The following is a 24,129-nucleotide window of genomic DNA, read 5'->3' as shown; positions in this document are numbered from 1 at the left end:
CGAGTCCAAACTAGTTTCTCCAGCAGATAAGTCGGAACATTGTGTTTTATTGTGCCAAAAAGCAATGTGGCGAAGTGCAACGTCCTCCGTGAGTTCATTTTCAGTATTTTTGAGCTATTTATGTAAGGCGTAACGTGTGTTCGCGGCGGGATCGNTAATGAAATTCTTTAAATAGACGAACATTTTGTGTTTTTATACATACACCTGCTTTGAAAGATTTGAGGTTCTTATATCATAAGACCCTTGAGAATATATTTTGTCAGTAATTATAAGTTTAAATTTTCACGTAGGTACCTACTTATTTATTTTTTAAAGGAATAAAGTCTTACAGAAACGTCAACAGTTATAGCAAACCTGAAGTATAAATCCTAGCAGTCTTTATATAAAAGGAAATAAATATAATGACAGCATGTCATATTTCGGAGCGGCTTTCTTAAGACAAGATTCCTGGTCTACCAAAGTAAACAACGTATAAAACTTTTACATTGATTGAGGCGCTTATTTCAATAATTTACCTACATTATTTCTTATTTANAGATATAATTAACCAGGTAGTCCCTTTTAGGTGCTGGCAACATCGCACAACTTTTAGAGAATTCAAATATTATCTGTGTAACGACTTTTTTCCCCACCGCGGCGCCCGCGCGCTCCGATCGCTAGCTCATTCTTTTTTTGTGCGAGGCAACGAGTACACGTTCCGTCCAATATGCCGAAACGCAGTAGGGAAGAAAAGATCGAGCGTTATCGGAAGAAAATAAGGAAGTTACAAGAAAATAAAAAGACTTACCGCCGCCGGATTATTGAATCTGACGATGAAGACGAAAATCAATGTAAGTAAAACTTTCATTTTCTCAAGTGAATAAAAGTGAAAGTGAAAATTTTCCATAAATAGACCGACTAGTATGGATTGACTGCGAGTCAATAAATACAATACAAGGTACATTGGGGTTGACTGCGAGTCTTCAACAATGATACTATTTTACACGCCCGCCATGACGGCGCCGTGACCTACATATTTTTATATCGGCCAGTAGGAATTAACTGCGAGTTAATGACTACACAATTATATTATAGATTTATATTATATAGGCATATACATCGGGGTGAATCGCGAATTTTCAACGATGTAATGCAATATTTGTTGAGTAGTTACTACTTATAACTAAACACATTTTCATAAAATAAAATATTTCTACCCACATTTTAAATATAGTTTTATATTGTTTTAGGCTACCTAGAATCGCCGTCCGAGGCATGTATTAATATACAAGAACCTCAGGACAACGATATTTCGATACCAAATGACGAATTGGTACAGAACCTATTAAGCGATTGTCCAACCGAAGCGAAGTCAGCAGAAAACATTTCTGCCGACCCGCCAAACCTAGAAGAGCCTTCGTTAGATCCTGAATTGCTCTCAGCTCTGGGTGAAACGGAATCCGATTCTCCTGAATATGGCGAAAAAATCTTAGACAGCCAAGCCAAGTTATGGCTACCAATTCTAAAGAAAGGCGTTCCAAAGGAAGCCAAGGACAAACTGCTCAAAGAATACGCTGTACCAGACAATTGTCGCCTCCTGCAAGCCCCAAAACTAAATGCAGAAATCGCAGCAGCTCTTCCAGACATGGTCCGAAACCGAGACAAGAGTTCACTCTTGGCTCAGCAGCAGCAGCTAGGCTTGGGAATAACAGCGTGTAATAGAGCACTAGACCTATTACTATTGAATGGGGACAAAGTTCAGGCGATCAAGCACCTGAGTAATAGTTGTCGTTTATTGTCGGATTTGCACTTCATGTATACACAAAACCGCATAAAATTAATCACACCAAGTCTAGACAAAACCTGTCTCAACGTGATTAACGACGCTGAAAGAGATAGTACTCTGTTTGGTGAAAAACTGGGTGAGAACATCAAAGCTGCGAAAGCAATAGAGAAGCAAGGGCTTCAAATAAAGAAAGGACCAACCCAAAAAGCTCCAGTGACGTATCCTCAGCAAGCTGGCGCTCGTCCGTCCTACCAGGGAAACTGGCAACCTCCTCGCTTCCAGTCGAACAGAGGGGGGCGGGGAGGGAACCGACGCCATCCTCCAGCACCGCAGATGCGCCGGAACAATCAAACCAACAACACAAAGAACGCTCAACAGAGCAAACCTCGTGCGCCAGCGCAGCAGTAACACAGGTACACGCCGGTCGTATCAAATACTTTTATAATTGTTGGCTAAAAATTACAGAAAACCCGGTCGTTCTCGATTGGATTAAAAATGGATTTTCCATCCCCTTTTGCGACAATGTAAGACAAACAGTAGTGCCACGTAACAATTTTTCAATAGACGAAAGACGAGACATGAAACATGCTATTGAAAAATTGTTAGCGTTAGGGGCTATAACGCCATGTAAACCGAGAAATGATCAGTTTTTATCTAAAACTTTTTTGACTCCAAAACCAAACGGGGGCAAGAGATTTATATTAAACTTAAAACCGCTAAATAAATTCATATCACCCCCTCACTTTAAGATGGAAGACTACCGTACGGCAGCAAAATTAATTCCTGATAATGGATACCTTGCCACTATTGATTTAAAAGAGGCATATCTTCTTTTACCTATCGATAGCGAGGACCGTAAATACCTCAGATTCGAATTCGAATCTGATTTAAATTCAGTCATTACTTACGAATTCACTGCTATGCCGTACGGTTTGTCTTTAGCACCTAGAGTGTTCACAAAAGTAATGAAAGAGGTGATATCCTTTCTAAGAAACCGAGGTTTTAGATCAACAATCTACTTAGATGACATTTTATTAATCGGTGATACTTATACAGAGTGTCTTAACAATATTAACGAAACCCTAAAGTTGTTACAATGTTTAGGTTTTATTGTGAACTACCAAAAGAGCTGTTTGATACCCCAATCTACTTGCAAATTTTTAGGATTTGAATTTAATACCAAGGACATGACAATGAGTTTGCCACATGCCAAACGTAACAATATAGCACAGCTAGTAAAAAAGTTTTCTACCTTACCAAATTGCACCATCCGTGATTTTGCCCAATTAATCGGAGTATTAACATCCGCGTGTCCAGCCGCTAAGTATGGGTGGCTGTACACAAAAATTTTAGAGAGACAAAAATTTCTTTTATTATTGGAACACAACAATAANCGCCTTCAGTCTGCAGGTGAGGCGTTGAGACGTGTTTTTGTACGTTTTTGTTTACAGGTACGAATTTGATTCACTAGTCAATTGACGTATTTTTTGTACGTTTTTCAATTAGAGCGCTTTCATATTTAGGCGACTTTAGCAACGCGACAAACGTGCGACAGACGCGCTGCGGATAATTTCATACTATGTGACAGCGGATGCATGCCTTTACATTATAAAAATGCCGCTGTCGCATTTCTCACGCCCTAATGTGAAAGCAACCTTACTGAATTATACGAAATACCACTCACTGATTGATCACGAAATCTCAGAAATTCTAACATCTACAAACTTAAAATTTGGCAGGTAAGTTACTTAAAACGTGTATACGTCCACTAAGAACGGATTTTACGAAACTCTAACCCTAAGGGGGCAAAAAGGCGGGTGGCCGCTAGTACTTTAATAGAAAAGATACAAAGTTATAAAGTAGATGGGACCAGTGTTTTGGACCTTGTTAGACACAAACGCAAATTAGGTGCTAGGNGACGAAATACTTCGAGATCTTAACTGGTGGAGTAATAATATATATTCTACCTACAACCATATGAGACACACTCATTTTCAATTTGAGATTTACACAGACGCGTCTCAAACCGGATGGGGAGCCGTTTGTACAAATACTAACCAACATGCTAATGGGATGTGGACCATTTCAGAACGTAATAGACACATAAATTACCTAGAATTATTCGCAATTTTTCTAGGGCTAAAAACCTTCTTTAGCCAAGAAAAAGACTGTACAATATTGTTACGTGTGGATAACACCACAGCCATCAGCTACGTGAACCGGATGGGGGGAATTCAGTTCCCTCATCTAAATGAACTATCCCGACTAATTTGGCAATGGTGCGAGGAGCGTAACATATGGATTTTTGCTTCTTACGTAAATACGAAAGATAATGTTGCAGACAGTGATTCTAGAATTATTAACCCGGACACTGAGTGGTCTTTGTCACAAAAAGCTTTCCAAATTATTCAAGAACATTTTGGCGAATTTGAAATTGATTTGTTCGCTTCGCGCACCAATGCCAAATGTGTAAATTTTATGTCTTGGAGACCGGATCCCGATGCGATGGCTGTGGATGCTTTTACTATAAACTGGCAAAGCTTTTACTTCTACGCGTTCCCGCCTTTTTCTCTGATTTTAAAATGCCTGAGAAAAGTGATTGATGACCAAGCATCTGGCGTTTTCGTGTTTCCCAACTGGCCTTCGCAGCCTTGGTTTCCTTTGTTGAAGAAGTTAATTTGCTCAGACATAATTTATTTTGATTGTCAAAAATACCCACTTCAATCTCTTTTCAGAGATCAACACCCGCTCAGCTCCAACCTTACCCTGGCGGCTGCGAAGCTCTGCGGCAAGCCTTCGCTCAGCGAGGTTCCCCCCCAGAGGCAATCACCTTAATGCTCGCTTCGCTAGCTGACAGCACTATGAAGCAGTATAATGTTACACTAAAGCTTTGGTGGCAATATTGCTCAGAACAAGACATTAATTTATTTGCGCCTTCACATACATCAGTGCTATCTTTTTTAAGTACACAGTTCTCTAATGGATGTTCCTATAGTAGTTTAAATAGCCACCGCTCCGCGTTGTCGTTACTCTTAGGCAACAGCTTTACATCGAATGACGATGTCAAGCGGTTGCTTAAGGGAGCGTACAGGTTAAAACCGGCCACACCTAAGTACTCCGGTACTTGGGACCCGCAATTGGTTCTGAATTTTGTTTCACGATGGCACCCTAATGCCGAATTATCACTAGAAAAAATAACGAAGAAGCTAGTTGTTCTCCTAGCTATCTGCACTGCACACCGAGTGCAAACTCTCTCACTTATAAAGTTAGAAAATATCAGTTTTTCAGAACAAGGCGCAAAAATTTTTATAACGGATTTAATTAAAACCTCTGCTCCGGGTCGTCAGCAACCTATTCTGAAATTGCCATACTTTGCTGAGAATATCAGCATATGCCCTGCTACAGCTCTCAGAGACTATATTTTTGTTACAAAAAATAAGAGACCTGCTAGCACGGGTAGATTATTATTAACATTTAAAGCGCCACACAAAGCAGCGACAACTCAGTCGATAAGTCGTTGGATCAAGCAAGTGCTGTCAGATAGCGGAGTTGACACGACAGTGTTTAGCGGACATAGTACGCGACATGCCGCGACTTCGGCCGCTCACTCACGCGGGGTGTCCATGGATACCATTCGCAGAACGGCTGGCTGGACCAGCTCCTCTAACACTTTCGCAAGGTTCTATAATCGTGAAATCCTTGAAGAAGAAAGCTTTGCCACGTCCGTATGCCTAAATTAAGATTATTTTAAGCTACATTTGCTCTTTAATTATAAATTATCTACCTGATTACTAGAAGTTTAGTTATTATTTGAGTTCAAAATTGTAATTTTGTTTTCGTCTTTAATAATATTAAAAAGACAAGTTACACTATCAAAAACTTTCTTGTTATTTCTACTCTGAAATTCTACCTGGTTAATTATATCTGAAGAATGAAGCGACGAAATATAATAAGTGATCAAACGAACTTCACAAGCGAAGTTCGATCATTATTATATGAGTCGCTTCATTCGAAGATATAAGTTCCCTCCCCCCCATAACTATATGTACTTATAACAAAGATTTGTTAACGTAATAACCCTTATCAAGAAAGTTTTAACTCTTCTCTCTAAAGAATGAGCTAGCGATCGGAGCGCGCGGGCGCCGCGGTGGGGAAAAAAGTCGTTACACAGATAATATTTGAATTCTCTAAAAGTTGTGCGATGTTGCCAGCACCTAAAAGGGACTACCTGGTTAATTATATCTTCGAATGAAGCGACTCATATAATAATGATCGAACTTCGCTTGTGAAGTTCGTTTGATCACTTAGTAGACTAATAAATTTACATTTGTTTTGTAGAATAGCTCAAATACTAAAAATACAATGCAAATAAAACATACCTTAACGACCTGGTTTTTCTTGTGTTGGAAAATAACTGAAAAAGAAGTGAAAAAAGTAATGTATTTTTCTAATTAAATCCATTCTTACTCCCATAAAATGTATGAAACCTGTGTCTGCTTTCTTCTTCTACTAATAGATAATTTTATTGGCTATCGCATGATATAAAATATTTGCCTATTAATGTTAAGCTACCCACGCTTTCACTTGTTTTTTAAAGAAGAGGTGTAAACTAAAAATTAAAAACTTAAATCGATGTAATTTTTCGAGAAATGGGTCAGGCCCCAAATTCGAAGTATTTTCATCGATAAAATTGTCCATAGATTACGCCATTAAAGTTTGATCACTACAAGCCCGGACACACTGTATTATGTGATGTACCTAAAAATTTATGGTTTTCGTAATTTTTCCTTTATCTATGCAATAAGACGTTGCTTCGTACCAAATTTCAAGATTCTGAGTTCACGGGAAGCACCCTGTAGGTTTTGATTCCCTTGCAAGTGTCGATAATTTGCGGCATAAACGGCTGTATCTTTTGATTGCGTTGGCTTAGAAGTTTGATTTTTTCACAGCTTCAAGGGACAGTAGACCTGAGTAATTGATATAAATTTCAGCTTTATACCTTCACGCGTTCCTGAGAAAAAGGGTCTTGACACACGGACGGACAGACGGACAACAAAGTGATCCTATAAGGGTTCCGATTTTTCCTTTTGAGGTACGGAACCCTAATTAACAATAAAGAAAAATTGAACAAAAACCTAAAACCTACTAGGAACTATAATAGTGAAGTTTAGTGAGTGTGGAGTGTAGTGAGAACGCGCGCGCGCGTGTGTGTGTGTGTGTGTGTGAACATTTAATATGATTTGAAATTCTAGCACGATTCAGAGCTTTTTGGTGGAGTTGCCTAATTTTGGTGGAAATTGTTATTTGTGTATTTTATTTTTTTAATATAGATCAAATTTATTGGAACCGTATACTGTTTCTAAAATGATTAAGACATTAAATTTTGTCCAGCAGTTTTTTTAGATTTTCCTTACACCAAAATTAAAGAACACCAAAATTTATATTAAAGCACCAAAATTGGAAATGCTGTCAGTCGGTCATGTCGGTGCCAGCCTGCTCAGTGTCAAGCTCAAGAAATGTTATAAATTTACCAGCACCGACTCCAAAAATATTAATCATAGTTCGTTCGTTCGTTCGTTTCAGCCAAACGACGTCCACTGCTGGACAAAGGCCTCCTCCAAGGCTTTCCACAATGCACGGTCCTGCGCTGCCCGCATCCAGGCTCTTCCCGCGACCAAAGTGACCGACATAGCTCGCAGAATTGCTAAAACCAAGTGGCAGTGGGCGGGGCACATAGCTCGTAGAGACGATGGCCGTTGGGGCAGAAAAGTTCTCGAGTGGCGACCACGGGCTGGAAGACGTAGCGTGGGCAGGCCTCCTACTAGGTGGACCGACGATCTCGTAATCATAGTATATTGTCCTAATAAATAAATTACGACGTACTTATTTTCTACTTTTAGGTGATTTTTGGCGTAGGTTTTAATTTTTTTATTAAAATTATTTTTTTTCATGCTTTTTAGTTGATTAGTCCTTGTTATTATCACTGAAGATGGACAGTACCTATGTTTAATGTGATTAAGACTATAATTTTCCATTTTGTAATGGAAAATAAATTATAGTGTTGATCACAATCCAAGTGTAAATAATCTTCCTAACAAAATACAGGCTACCTACTTTAAATATCGGCAACTAAAAAGTATCAATGTATCAATGTATGTATCAACAAATGAGTATTGAGTATCATCTAACTCCTAACTTATGTAGTTTGACCTTTCATCATCAGCTCATCTTAAATACCTGAAATAATACAACTGTATGTACCTAACCTAACCTACCTAAAATATTTAAAGAATTATCCTCCAACTCCTAAGCGTTAAGGAGTTTTACCTTCCATCATCACCTCATCAACATTAGATGATGACTACTTGAATAACTTTAGAATAAATATGAAAAACGTATTGCATACCTACAAAATTTGAGGTTTACTCTCGATTTCCCTAGGATCCCATCATCAGATCCTGACTTGGTGACAATGGGACTACCACAGAAGTGTACCCTATCGAACAAAAAAATAATCTTGAAACTCGGTTCACAATTGACGGAGTTAAGTCGGTTAAAAATGCTTTGGTGCACCACCAAAAACACCAAAATTGACTCACTAAAATTAGATTCACGTTGAAAAAGCTAAATTATATGAAATGTGTTTTAAATATAACAACAACATTTTAAAATATGGTATGAAAACAGTTCCTTTACATTATACAAGGAATTCAACAAAAAAGAATAGCTTAGAAATCTAATACATAAAGACACCAAAATTGCAGAATTGATGTCCGTTTAAAAAAAAAAACAACACATTTACGTTTTTGGCGGGAAGACGCAGAGGTCTTGCACCCGTCTGCCGTCACTAATCGCGGAGGCGGTACTAAACCTAACGAATGATGGGAGTGTTTAAATCCTGTTTGATCGTTAAAGAAACTGACGAGCTATTTTATTATTGACACCAAAATTATAAATTTTTCGCGGACAAAACTTAAGGACGTGACTTAATCACAGTTATTTGGGAAACTTGCTTAATTTGGTAATTTTATAGATAATAGATAGATTGTATAATTCAAAAATATACTTTTTCCCTAAGTTCTGTTTTGATCTTCAGCTAAAAAAATACATATTGTAAGAAATAAAGGATGTGGACACTGCACCAAAATTAGAAACGCTTAGCTCAATTATTTTTTATCGAATTTGTAAAAGAAAATACTCAATAATAATGTTGTCCTCGAAATGGAACCTCTGTATATTTTCGTGTAAAAAAAATCAAAGTTCTATTTCATAAAAAACATATGATTTGCAACTACGCCGCCCAAAAAATGTGCTTGGGAAAATGACCCATTAGAGTCTAGTCTAGATATTGTGGATGTCACTACATTTCCTAACTTATCTTGTAGGTAGCTAGTTAAAAGTGTATCCTGTTTCCTCTTCCCGGCTGGAAGAAATCGCACTCTAGCTAACTTAAGGCTTGGTATTTCTGCTAAAGTAGGTATTTCGGGCTGTCAAAATCTGCGCGCGCAATACTTCGCCGAAGACAGCGCGCCAAAGAGCTCTCGCGGCTACACAGTATAGAAATACGCAGTTTAGAAATACGCAGTTGGTTAGGTTAGGTTGACTTCCATCCGTTCAAGCGTCACACTCACAGCACTTTCTAATACAAATCATATCCAAGTGATACAAATTAAAACAACTTTCAAAATTTATGGGAATATATTTTAGAATCGAATAAATACAACGTGTCCCAAAATTCAAGGATAAGCCGGCGCCGCAGGATGGACATAGTCATGACTACTTTAGGAAAAATAAGGAAAAAAATCTATCTCAATTATTTTTTAAGTTACACAGTAAATTACAAAATTCTTCGAAAATTGACACCCCTTATGATATTTTACATTACCACGACCACAATTTTTCAAATATTTCTGTTTTTTTGTTTGTATCGGCAACTTAAGTAGTGCTGCTGTCCACCTCAACTCTCAAAACCCCCAGAATCCTTGCAGTTTTCACACAAAAGTTAATCAAAATATGTTATTTCCTTAAAATTTTGAACGATTTTTACTTTCACTCCACTTTGATTCATCGTTTTGTAAAAAAAGTATGAACACTACTGCGGCAAGTTTTTTATAAAGTTGACGAAACTATCCAAGATTCCAAAATGGTATAATACTCTAAGAAACCTAGTCGCAAAAAAGATATGCGTACCATTTTTACAAGCACTTCGCTTGTTAGTTAGTATGGGTTAAATCTTGCAACTGAGTTTAAAACCAGTTCTCCTCAACCGATTGAGCTGAAATTTGGTATACTTATGTAAGTACGATGAAAATGCAATATTATGGTACCATTGAGCTGAATGGAGACTGGAGGTGGCCATAGGAACTTCTAAACGAAACGGCGGAATTGCATCTAGTTTGGGTTCGTTGGACTTGTCTTTTCGAGCACTTTAGTGCTAGATGATGTCCAGGGTCCTGATGATGAAGTCAGTTATAATTTTCAAACGAAGTCAAGCTTGTTTTTAAAAAAAGTTTTTTTTTATTATAACATTATTTTAAACTTTTTAGTTGTTTCTCAATCTCATATCCCAAGTGCTCGGGAAGACAAACCCAACGAACCCAAACTCGATAAGCTTCCGACGTTTAGTTTAGGAGTTCTTATGGCCAGCATCTGCCACCTCTTGACTTCATCATCAGGACCCTAGACATAATCTAGCACTAAAGTCCAAGAGTCGAAAAGACAAGTCCAACGAACCCAAACTAGATGCAATTCCGCCGTTTCGTTAAGAGTTCCTATGGCCACCTCCAGACTCCATCCAGCTCAATGGTACCATAATATTGCATTGTCATCGTACTTACACAAGTATACCAAATTTCAGCTCAATTGGTTAAGGAGAACTGGTTTTAAATTCAGTTGCAAGATTTATCCCATACTAACTAACAAGCGTAGTTCTTGTAAAAATGGTAGGCATATCTTTTTTGCGACTAGATTTCTTAGAGTATTATACCATTTTGGAATCTTGGATAGTTGCGTCAACTTTATAAAAAACTTGCCGCAGTAGTGTTCATACTTTTTTTTTACAAAACGATGAGTCAAAGTGGAGTGAAAGTAAAAATCGTTGAAAATTTTAAGGAAATAACATATTTTGATTAACTTTTGTGTAAAAACTGCAAGGATTCTGGGGGTTTTTAAGTGTTGGGGTGAACAGCAGCACTACTTAAGTTGGCGATATTAACAGAAAAACAGGAATATTTGAAAAATTGTGGTCGTGGTAATGTAAAATATCATAAGGGGTGTCAATTTTCGTCGAATATCATAACTTATTGTGTAAGTTAAAAAATGATTGAGATAGATTTTTTTCCTTATTTTTCCTAAAGTAGTCATGACTATGTCCATCCTGTGGCGTCGGCTTATCCTTGAATTTTGGAACACGTTGTATAGAATATAACTGCCAAAGTAAACACGGTTCAAAGAGGCGTGACCTTCCGGAAGTTCCGCGCCGGCTAAAAGAATTCCAAGATTACGTCACCCGACCTATCGGTAGATCCTCGGGAACTTGAGCGATTGGAAAAACATTTTATGATCAGTTACTCGTAGTAGCGATTATTTAGAGCTTGGATAATAAATTATAGTTGTTGCAATTCACAAAGCTTTGCATGTGGTTAATTACATTAATCAGTACACGCATCAATTTTGTTCAATCTTTTTGTTTATTAATAAATAAAAATATCATACTAAAATTGCATACATATTTGTTTTTATTGGTCTGGGTGTTTTCTTTCCATAATTTATGTATAACGTATGTACCGGGCTCTGTATCGAAAATCACTATGAGCAATGAGCATCACACACTGTTACCTGGAGTGAATTACCGCAGCAACTTTTTTTTATAAATGTTGTGCTTTAGAGAGTCAAGAGTATAGCAGATAATTAGTCCATCGTGAGCAGAAATTTGTCCACTAATAGCAAAATTCGTTCAAATTATAGTTTTAAAGTTATTGGCTAGAAGATTATTTTATCTTGCAGCTTAGACCTTTAGCTACAGACCTTAGACAGTATTTTTGAAACATTCTTACGCATGGTGGAGGAAGGGACGCTCTAGAGCAGTGGTTCTTAACCGTTGGTCCGCGGACCACTGGTGGTCCCTGGAGGCATTCCAAGTGGTCCACGATGTGCACTTGCACACCTTGGTCAAAACCACTTTTAACTAATTTTTGCAGTCAAACTGGTTTTGACCGATTATGAGGNTATACATCCATTTCGAATATAAAAAATATATAATTTAACTAATTAAGACATGACAAAAAAACTGAGGTATGTCTCGTTTCTGTCGGGTCTGGGTTTTTTTTGTATGGGGCGTGACCGTTCTTCTTTCAATAGGTAGACAAAATTGATAATAAAATTCTTAATTATCAAAAATTTAAGCTTTCTCCAGTAACACTGATATTATTATACTGTGACTCATCAAAGTCATCATTGTCAAAAATATTGACAAATCGCGAACTGTCACGGCCAAAAAACTGACACGCGTCCATCCTCCGTAAGCGCCACCGCGCGACTGATTGAGATTGTCCAAGCCGTCATCGACGATTTTTTCCACATTTTTTAACATAGTAACTAAATAAGACGCAATATAAAAATTTCATCCGTTAAAAGCCCTCAAGTTATTTCTGAACTTTAGTTTAGTAAAAGATTTAGAACCTCAAATCGCTTATTTTAAAAATAAAACCATAAATAGAAAACGATTAGAGGTAACTTTGGGAATATATTCTATTGAGTCAACTTCATCAAATCGTGTTTCCATCCATTAATAGCCCTAGAAAATATCCTCAACTATGCCCAATAAAAATCTTAGCCTTTAATTTTACTGTTTAGTACATGAAAAATGAAAACCTCATTTTCGCCATTTTCTCTGCTACCCGGCCTTAATTGTGTCGTTGTGATTCCCGTAATTCTTGTGAACAATCAACAGGTTCTATCGATCTTCATACCTTTGTCCTTTTATATTACTAGCTGTGCGCGCGACTTCGTATGCGTGAAAATAGTTTGTATAATATTTCACGTTTTTGCAACATTATTCTTAACCGCTCCGCCCCTATTAGCTGTAGGGTGATGTTATAGCCTAAAGCCTTCCTCGATAAATGGGCTAACCAACACAAAAATATTATTACAGATCGGACTAGTAATTTCTGAATTTCGCGCGATCAACAAACAAACAAACTGTTCAGCTTTATAATATTAGTATACTCGTAGACTGACATCTGTGTATCATTGGCGATTTAATCTGCGTTGCCTAATAAGAGATGTGGCGGGATGCGTGGCGAGGGATGTTTTTGAAAGGAACCAATAGAATCGCTTCATTTACCGAGGCGAAGTAAATTGAAGACGTTGTTTAGCACATAGATACTTCGTGTTCTTGTTATTTCATTTTTATCATTACAAATACTATATAAACTGTATGTACTGTTCATAACTAATAGTGAATATAAGAGTTTATTACTGTGTGGTGTTATATGTGTACAAGTGAATGTCCGTGAATATCAGTGGAATAACAAAATTATAATGTATAATGACATTGCATAATATTATTTAACCTGCCCGTAGTGAAGTTGTTTGAAGTGACAATAAAGTGTTACTAATGAAGACTTATTTCAATTGACTTTGTCTGATATACATAATAATTTGTGTGCTCCCAGCTAAGTGATTTTATGTGCTTTTATAACCTACAATCTTTGATTCATAATCTTATCGTGACGTCATCTGTTAATATTGGATTCTGATTATTCTTTGTGCTTGTGATTTACTGATAGAAGTGTTATTTATTTGTTGACATTGAGAGGCAACCATGTCTAATACCGATGGTTGTGCTGGGTGTAAAAAGCCCCTGCCTAAATCACCTGGCAGTGACATCTCGCAGCTCGATTCTGGGGATGCTCTCCCGGCGGGTTCGGTGCTTGTTTGCAAGAAATTCGTTGATGAGATGCGCGCTTTGCGCACAGAAATAAGTTTCTTACGTTGCACAATGGCAGAGCTAACGACTGCCATCAAAACCCATGGCGTGAGTCTGGATTCTATAGAAAACCCCGACTCCATAGAGTGCCCCGAGACCGCAGCGAGCAATTCCCATAGTTCCATGGTTTTGGATTTGGAGGAGAAGATAGCACGACTTGCAATTAGCGAGAGAAACCAAGAGATCTTGGGAAACGAGATTGAGGTGGAGGGCTTTCGGGAGACCAGCAGCGGGAACCCGGCCCGGGATTCGGTCCGGCCGGGTCCGCGTGCGCGGACTGCACGGCCGCGGCTGAAGTGGAAGTGTGTGTGGATGAGGGACGGTAAAGTGTTCGCCCCACAGGATAACGGTAAGGCCCGGTATCGACTGCCCTCCAATGCGGATTACATCAAGGTTTTTTGAAGCTGTTTGTGACACTACACTTAATAGTGCTGCACAACTTAATTAATGCATTACTGGTTACATGTTTACGAATGACACTTCTTACCATTCTTATGGCGCGTCCACACATGCCGCCGGCTTATGCCGCCGGCTTCGCCGCCGGCTTTCAAAATGCCTTGCCCTGTGCCGTCCTGGCCGTCGGGTTGGCCGCCGGCATGTCGTGGATGCGCCATTAAATTATATTAATACCTACTATTAGTAAAGAGATATTATATGTATACTTTTCCTTTTTAGTTATTTTGGAAAGTAATGATGTTTGTTATTTTGAAAATTTATTTTATTTTTTACATTTTTATAATTTGTTGTTTAATGTGTTACGATGTCAAATTACAATTGGGAAATATCCTTTGCCATGTCTTTATTTGTTTAATGTATTAGTATGTATTAGTTGCAAATTCTACTGAAGTTATTATAATTAATTATTGAGTTTAAGCTATGAAACTTTGACATAAGTATTGTTAGTAAATGAGTATTGTTGTGTTTATTAAGGTGACCTTTAATAAGTGTTGTTGTGTTTAATCCACAGTCTATTTTTCCGAATTTCCTGTATCATTTAAATTACTGCTTTTTTGCAGCTAAAAGTGGCTTAGACTAACGCCCTTGCCCTTGGTCATAATCACTTTTGACTGGACAAATCAGTCAAAAGTGATATTGACCAAGGGCTGATTTTTGCAGTCAAAAGTGGTTTTGACTGATTATGAGTTTTGACTGAAACGTATTTTAAAAATATTTTCGCTTGTTTATCAGTGTTGTACTCTTCGCCTACCAGTAAGGAAGCAATTGTTAACAAAATTTGGGGTGATAACCACTGTTACTTGTACTGCAACCGGAGTAGTATTGCTGCGTCATAGCAGTGCCTTTTGCCCTTCCAGTATCCACGGAAGACCAGCGTCGTGGTGTTCCTTACGACTCCTCGACATAATGCTGAGAGGATATCATTTCATCCGCACATACCTACTATTACTTTTAGTTTTGTTATAATTTTCTTGATGTGTTTTACGCAACGCATTGAATACGCAAGAAATCTGTATCCCTTAATAATACCATAGTGCGAGCCAGTAGCAAGTTCGCAACAGCATTCTGAGGACCTTAGCGGACAGATACACATCGCCGCTATGGAAGTGTCTTGTGCAGAGACTGATCACGGGGCCTTATCCATCCCCATGATGGTCCGACTCAGCACAGGGTACAAATTCAAATTTTAATTTGTTATTGTTTGTGTTTATGTTTATTTCGAACCCGCTAAATATGGACTGTCAAAATTGTATGAAATAAAGAATTTTTAATTTTAATTTTTGTGTCGCAGAATAAAACATTTCATTTTCATTTTTATATCAATTTAATGAACAAAAACATCAACTTTTTCGCCAATATGATAAGTGACAGTGTGTGAATACATACGAGCGGTTACACCTTTATTTGTTGTTAGTAAATATATAAGGAGGTGTCGCCGTGGTGCAATTTGATATCTATTATAATTACGCTGCGGGGCTCGATTACACCAACACTGCACTTCTTTTGGCCCCATTTCGTCGTATCGATGATGCTCAAATATTATTATGTACAGTCGCGGAATGAAAAGGTTCGTCCAGCTTAGTGTCGGTTTTCGCTTGCACTAGGTACCTACTGTAAGAGTCAAACCTGCCAACATAACCATGCAAGAAACATTGCTGCTAACATTTAAATAAATTTGAGGTTTGCTAACGAATAAGGTTTTGCTTGTTTATTTTTCTATCCCATCAGTGCAATGTTACAAAATGTAGTTTTTTTAATTTAATAGATAATAGCAGGTTGAACCAACAAGAAGGTTTTAGCACAGAATACATAATAGTAGCAACAGAAATTGCACTCCTTTGTGTAGGATCAGATGCCGACATTTTAACGGTAATAATAATAATGCAAAATATCCAACGCACATGGTGCATTCGAAATCGCACCTTACACTACGCTCACAAGACCGCAATTTTTTTGTGTTCAGAATTGATCTACTTCACAGCTCAAGCGTCAGGGTTGAATAAGCAAATTAAAATAAATAAAAACTTAATTTTAAGAAGCATTTATTGTATTTACGATTGGTAAACTTTAAACTAGTGGTTTTTTTATAATCGTACCATCTCTAAAGTACCTATTAATAAACTTCAGTGTTGCGATAATTCGAAATTGGACACACAGTTTTAAAAGGTGTAGTGTCGGAAAATAGACACGGTGAAGTAAAAGTTAATGTTTTTATTAGCTAAATATTTTTTTTTGCTACAGTTTTTTGTCATAAGTATTTCAAAATTATTTAAAGTGTAGTTTTTTTTAATTATTTAAATTACTACAGTTAATTTTTATTCCTAAATATTACGATTTTCCATTAAAGAAGAATAACAGTGCTGTTGGAACAATAAATCTTGATTGCGACGATAATCGACCGAGCGTGTATAGAAATACGCGTGTGCTCACAGGCGCGTCACGGCGCGTGGCGGCCTTGACTGATTTGCAACTTGAAGTTGTCGCGCGCTGTAGGTAATTATCTCGGCCGGCATAGGCGAGTGACGGAGGCCTGGTTTTAGTTTATCAATCATAATAATCCTCTTGACAAGTTGTCAAACAACTTAAATCTGAATAATTTTGAACTTTAATGACGAACAGTTAAAGATTATTTTGTCTAACTCGAGATTATTCTGTAACATAGTTTCAAAAGGTAATATATGTGCTCGCGATTCGTTGAAGGAATCAATTTGAAAACTGACGAACCTTTTCATTCCGTGACTGTACCTACTCCTGTACCTATGGTGGAAACGTGAAATAATTACGTAATTAGTTCCAAATGTTCATCAAAATTACGAATCAAATGGTTAAATAATTGTTACATACTAATAAAAACAGAAAACGAAAAATAACATAGCGTTATATTCAGACATGTAGCTTTCATAATCGTGAACACTGCCTTGAATGTGGAAGTAAGAAATAAAATTAATACTCTATTTTATTTTAAAGAGCGCTCTTTTTCAAAGGTTTCACATATTCATTACAAAATACTTGTAAGTATGGTCTGTTGGGCAATTATACTCGTATTGAAATCACAAGAACATCGGCTACAGTTTTATAAAAAACAGTCTGCGAGAAATGTATGAGCCATGAGCATTTGTTTTAATCATTTCAATATTTATAGTAAAAGTTGTTATTTTGTATTTAAAACAATAAACGAACGTATTCTTGTCTGGATAAACATCAACATTATGCCAGGGCAATAAGAAAATACTGTATGCATTACTTTCATGTAGACATTTTGTTTTAAGGCAATGCAACTTTACATCTTTGCCGCCACTTCATTAGCTTTTTTTATAATAATTAATTAAGTAGACGAGACAGCCACATTAGCATGTTAACCACCGCTGAATCTATTTATTAAAACGCCTGTTAAAGTACTTTAATGGAAGTTAACCACATTTTATAAAGTAGGTACTACCTACCTACCTATTATAGCGCTGAAAACCAAAGCATCGCACGCGGTAATTTAATTTGTCACAGAAAGATCTTGTTTCATTTGGCTGAAACGAAGAAAGATTTTATCACTTCTCAAAATACCGGGATCAAAACTATTGATTCTCTTCTCAGGGCCTCTTAATTACGAAAATTCATTTAAATCAGGAAGTTTAAGCGTGAAAACTTAATTCGTTCGTATCTATACTAATATTATAAAGGTGAAGAGTCTGTTTGCTGAACGCGCTAATCTAAGGAACGACTGGTCTGATTTCAAAAATATTTTTGTTTTGGGTAGCCTCTTTATCGAGGAAGGCTTTAAGCTATAAAAATCACCGTACAGCCAATTAATAAAGAAACAAAAACGGGAAATATTACTCAAACCATTTCCACGCGTACGAAGTCTGTCTAAGCGGTCAAATAATAATGGAAAATAGCGCATCCAGCCTATTTCCAATGCTCGGCAGGCTTTCCAGGCAGGCCCCTCTTTCCCACTGGGCACTTTGGGCACGTGCCCAGGGCCCCGCGACCTAGGGGGCCCCCAGTGTTACCAACTCTCAAAACCCCCTAAAATCGGCTTAATTATTGAGTTTTCCCCCTAAAAAATATTTACAGTAGACGCTTTATAAAGTTACGCTTTCGGGGGTAGCGTAACTTTAAAAAACGGACATTCAGAGGCGTGATTATGAGATTTGTAGCAAATAAATTATTTAATACATGAAATATTTCAAGTCAAGAAATAAATATTAATGTCTCTGTTGGCTACCATTTGTATATTTATCTTAAAAAAAATAACAATAATAATATTATAAATGACATTGGGAACTTTTTGCCCCACTTTTCGAAAAGTAGCGGACACAAACGAAACCTATCACAGATGATACATACTAATATCCAATGAATTTCCGTGCATTTTTTTTTTCTCTCTTATATGGGAATATTGAGAAAATGAAGTTTTAATATTTTATTTTATTTTACATTTAGGTAACATTTTTGACGACCTCGGTGGCGGAGAGGCGCACACACCGGTTTTCAAGGTGTGCCGGGCCAATCCTGAGGTCCTGGGTTCGATTTCCGGCCGGGACAATATAGAAAACGATCTTTTCACATTGTCTCTGGTTTGGGTGTGTTGTGGTTCGTCGTTCCCGATTTCCATAACACAAATGCCTAAGCTACTTATTTTGGGTTGGAGTAGTATATGAGATGTTGTCTAATATTAATTTAAGTATTTATAATATTTTATTTATTTATATTATTTTATTTATATTTTTATTTATTTATATTATTTTATTTACTTTTATTGGTTACTCTGCAATGCCAAACAACATAACATATGAAAATATCAAATCATTTTAGACAAATATATTTTCAACTTAGACTCGTCATATCTCAGAATTCCCATATATCACAACATAGCGCTTTAAGTGAATATACCTACAAGTATAAAGCTTTGAAATAAAATACGTTTCATCTTTGTCCGCCGTGGGGCATTTTCTCATATTAAAGTTCCCAATGTCCTTTAAAAATATGTATTTAAAGAGTCAAAAAATCTCTAAAAATAACCCCAAAAATTTTAGACCCCTAAAAATCCCATCTCACTTATTTACCCCCTAAATCTGGGGGAAAACCCCTAAGTTGGTAACACTGGGGGCCCCTGTCTACTCAAAAGACCTTTCTCCAGAGGATATATGCCCCCTTGATCTTTAAGTGCCCAGGGCCCCTAATATGTTAAAGACGGCCCTGTTTCCAGGTCGCTCTAATTCAGCCCGTTCTATTCGTTGTGTTTCCTCGGCACACGCGGCGACAATGGGCGCGATACGACAGCGCCGACAGCGGCCACTCGACGCTGATTACTAAAATTCAATTTAACTAGGTGCTGTTAGCTCTGTCGGTTGCGGAGTCGACACCCTGGAAATTGGAGTCCATTTCCAGGGGAACTCATCTGAGTGGCAACTTGAAATATGAGAGCGAGTAGGTACAGTCATATTCGTTGAAAATTTGTGAAATTCAAATAAACTGTTTATTATTTGTATCAGTATTTCGGATGGTGGAACATTAGTTTACGTGAGCAATGTCAGACGCATAGAGATTCTGGGATCTGTGGTCAGACGCCTATCGGTTCATTATGTCTGACAACACGGTTCTTCAAAAAATAGAAAACTTTTGAAATATAGTAATGTTGTTCATCATCACCATCATCATCATTTTAGCCATAGGACTTCCACTGCTGAACATAGGCCTCACCCAATGCTTTCCATGTTTATCGATTGGTAGCGGCCTGCGTCTAGCGCTTCCCTGCTACCTTTATGATGTCGTCGGTCCACCTTGTGGGTGGACGTCCCACGCTGCGTTTTCTGGTACGCGGCCTCCATTCTAGAACCTTGCTGCCCCATCGGCCGCCAATTCTGCGTATTATGTGCCCTGCCCATTGCCACTTCAGCTTCCTAATCCGTCGAGCTATATAGCGACTTTAGTTCGTTGACTGATCTGCTTATTTCTGATTCGATCTCGTAAAGAAACACCGAACATAGCCATAGTTGTTAATATTTGTAACAAATTAAAATTATTATAAAATATCGCCTTCAAACTAACAATATGCCTCAATGAGTCAACCAGTCAGATTATGTTATAGCGCAAATGTACACAATGTGTTCGTGGAATCTGCTCCATTGTTCTGTAATGTAGCATTTCTGCTGTATCCTGAAGGAAACTCGATCTTTTGCTGGAGATAGACTTAACTCGAACCGGCGTCAAAGAGCGGGTAGTTTAATATTAATGTTGCCTTGGTTAGAACTCCGCTTTAAAGCCTTCTGCGAAGTGTAATCTTCGCTTCCAACGTAGGGTAGTTAGGTATCTTAAGGTGAAGCTTCGGCGTTGGCTTACATATTATAACTTTGAAAACTTTCATAAGTTCCGGACTAACATGAGCGTAAGATACACCGGAAGTTATCAGAATATTTAATTTTATTTAGTTAGTATCAGAATATTGAGTTTAAGGTAAGTAATTTGAGTTGTATCAAGTGTGGTTTTACATATGTATTAAAGTACTGAGGTCAGTTAAGGAGGCAGCTTGGGAAGCATATGCAAGATTATGCACCTTGTTTCATTGTAATAGGTGTTATTTTGCAACAAAATGTACTAAGTAATGTGTTGTCGTCTGTGCTTGAAAATCTTAATTTGTCATTATGTATTAAAATTTATTTAATAATGACAAAATAAGATTTTCAAGCATAGCTATATTTACACACAACTTAGGTACGATGTTTTTTCTTTTGTGCACTAGTAAGCCTTAAATAAATTAGAGCGCTATACATTTTGTTTCTATCTTCCTTGAAGTTTCGCAAGTTTAGAACCAAAACAATCAATTTCAAAGGTAAGTAAACTCCAGTGAAACTCCCCCGTAATGTATTCGAATCAAGTAGGTCAGAGTCCAATCAGCTGACAAATCAACCACAGTAGATCCAGGGGGAAGCACCCTGCTGCATTGCTGCAGCTGTATTAACTGTTAACAGTCAAAACTCAGGTCAAAACCACTTTTAACTCAATAATCAGTCAAAAATGGTTTTTACCGATGCCATTGGTCAATATCATTGTCTGATTTTTCCAGTCAAAAGTGATTTCGCATGATTTAAAGTTTGACCAATCAGTCAAAATTCATAAAAAGTTACATTTAGTAAATATTACCGTTTTGACCGACAATGAATATTCACGTCTCACAGTGTTCGTGGACGCACTAGGTGACACACAAACCAATGACAAAGCTCTATGCTACGCTGTGCGTTCAATTTGCTGCTTCACTTAAGCAAGCACCGTTTGTGAATGACTTTTTTTAGCGATGCAGTTAAGCTGCTATAGCGCGTTAGTAGCGCGTTGGCATCACTTCTGTAGTGCGTTACAAATGCGACTAACGCGCGTTAGTAGCGATGCTGCCGCGCGTTTCGTAAATGTAAAAAGCCTCCGCGGGCGAGGGCCCTAAGTAAGCAACATCCACATTGTATTTAAGGCTGAAACTGGCGTGATTCTAGACAAAGGGAATATAGCTGACCTACTTTAACGGGCTGGGAACCACGGAGTCAAGTATTTGAGCTTGTAACGTGCTCTCTCATACTAAAACATTCTTTCATTATGCAAGTTAACTGAAGCGGTAACTTGCAAACATTTCTATTCCCAGATTATAGTTTGGGATTCTTTTGTGTATTAAAAATTATAGGCAGACTGCAATTAAGCATGTTTTATAGGCACTTTCAGTAGGCTAGGGTACAGATTTCAATGTATTTAATGTAGGTACTAGAGTACTTATTATTATTATTCTGTGGTACTAGTTACTGCTATTTCAATTTATTTATTTCAATCGGTAGACAGTGGTGACTGAGTTTGCTGCGGCGCTTCTACACAGCACTTTTAAATGTGTCTCGACTCGAAGCGCTGCTAGGGTAAAAAGTTTATGAGACATGTAAAGGCTCTTTAAGCGCCAAACTTCATTAGTTTTTTTTTCTTTAAATATTCGACGATTTCTTACTACTTTTGACTTTGACATCAAATAGTAGATGCCTGGCCAACTATATTTTTACATTGGAGTTTCACGATTAATAAACAGTACTATTCACGTGCGCAGCTTCAGCCAGGAGCCATGGGACTATTAATAATGAAACCATCACTGTCTGTTTAATTAGGCCACCGAATGGCTTATTTGTGACTAATTGCAACGTATCTGTGCCGAATGAGGGTATAATACGCCTATTCTCGTTAGCCTTTCGGCATTAGCCACCCATTGAGCAGGCTGTCGTTGCCACTAATATGCACTGACGTCCCGGCAAGGCATAGAGCTTGTCCAAAACACTGCTGGCTTTGTCTATTGAAACTTGAAACAGGTAATTGGTGTTGCCAGCAGCCTGTGTACCGAAATTTCTAGACCCACCTTGTTGTTGACCTGAATTAGATTCTGTTTGTGTTAGACTTCGGGATTATAGTCTAAAATTCTAAATCTTTGAGTTACGGATTGTTTGCAATGCAAGCGAAATGACGTTAGTATTAATGTTATATCAATGGAAATTATTAAGCCAAGTATGTGTTTTTAGAAAAATATGTACCAAATTGAATTGCTCTGGGTGTGGTCTGCATGAGAGGAAATTAATTAACCTGTCATTAAGTTCAAAATTATTGGATAGAAAATATAATGCAATCTTATAATCCACTTGATCACCGTTCAAATTAAAACGACCTACCCTCAAGTCATTAAAAAGTTATATTCATATTGAGCTAATTTGTAATTTCTCACGCAGCATACTTAAGTGTTTTCCATTTAAAATAATTATTGATGGTCGATAGTTATAGTAAAGAATATGAGATCAAGTAGTTGCCAATATCAAGTGATACATCATTTTGCGATAATCGATGGTGACCATCAAGCCAGGGTGAAATTACATTACTCGTTCATAAGCAAGTCTACAATACAGTTCGTAAGATAAAATATTTAAATATTAATTAAAGAAATTACCTACATTTTCTTGAAAAACTACATTTCCTCTAAGGCCCAGAACAGACGGTGAAACACAACTGCAACGAAACTGCAACTTTCTGATGATTCTTATGAATGAAACTGAAACTGAAGGATTCAAACTGGTCGCGTCATGTGTGGTCTCTCAACGGACGCTATGGCAGCAACTTAGATGCAACTCAAAAGTAACTAGCAGTTGCAGTTTCGTTGCAGTTGCGTTTCACCGTCTGTTCTGGACCTAAGTCCCAAAAGTAGTAGTAGTAGTAGCATTAAACTTTTTCATGAACTCTCGACACTAATGACATTTTGGCGTCATGAAGTCAGTCTGACAGTGGAACCGGAATGTCAAGCCCGTCTGAAAATATCTTATTTCATTTGTTATTGTTCAATACTTACTATAAAATGCTGCATTACGTGAAACATAAAATAATGAATATGGGCCTCATAAGAAGGCTCAAGGTCACCCATAGGGCGATGGAGCGGGCTATGCTCGGAGTCTCCCTGCGTGATCGAATCAGAAATGAGGAGATCTGCAGGAGAACCAAAGTAACCTACATAGCTCGCAGAATTGCTAAAATCAAGTGGCAGTGGGCGGGACACATAGCTCGTAGAGACGATGGCCGTTGGGGCAGGAAAGTTCTCGAGTGGCGACCACGGGCTGGAAGACGTAGCGTGGGCAGGCCTCCTACTAGGTGGACCGACGATCTGGTAAAGGTCGCGGGAAGAGAATGGATGCGGGCAGCGCAGGACCGTTCATTGTGGAAAACCTTGGGGGAGGCCTTTGTCCAGCAGTGGACGTCATTTGGCTGAAACGAAGACGAAGAAAATAATGAAACAGATACGAGTATCTTCAAATAAATATCGTTCCCAATGTGACCAGTCCACAAATTTACCTACAGCTCAAATCACTCATGCAGGCAATTATCGGTCTATTAAATTTTCCACGAAAGCTTCTAGAAAGAAAAGTTC

The 24,129-nt window shown here is 37.7% G+C and overlaps 2 protein-coding genes across 2 annotated transcripts in view; both read left to right on the top strand.

The window, feature by feature from the left end:
- LOC114359278 (estrogen receptor-like) overlaps positions 1–24,129 on the top strand; it is a 56,445-nt gene that overhangs the window by 12,940 nt on the left and 19,376 nt on the right. The window lies entirely within an intron of this gene.
- Positions 605–4,586, top strand: LOC114359274 (uncharacterized). Its single transcript, XM_028313590.1, has 3 exons — positions 605–830; positions 1,230–2,178; positions 4,501–4,586. Exons 1-2 carry the CDS (start codon positions 707–709, stop codon positions 2,171–2,173), a joined length of 1,068 nt encoding a protein of 355 aa, XP_028169391.1. The 5' UTR covers positions 605–706; the 3' UTR covers positions 2,174–2,178; positions 4,501–4,586.

This window comes from Ostrinia furnacalis, unplaced genomic scaffold (genome assembly GCF_004193835.3).
Source record: "Ostrinia furnacalis isolate ACB-3 unplaced genomic scaffold, ASM419383v2 OfSCF4280, whole genome shotgun sequence".
Lineage (NCBI taxonomy): Eukaryota > Metazoa > Arthropoda > Insecta > Lepidoptera > Crambidae > Ostrinia > Ostrinia furnacalis.
Note: the sequence above shows the minus strand (reverse complement) of the source record. Positions and strands in the feature narration are given on the sequence as shown.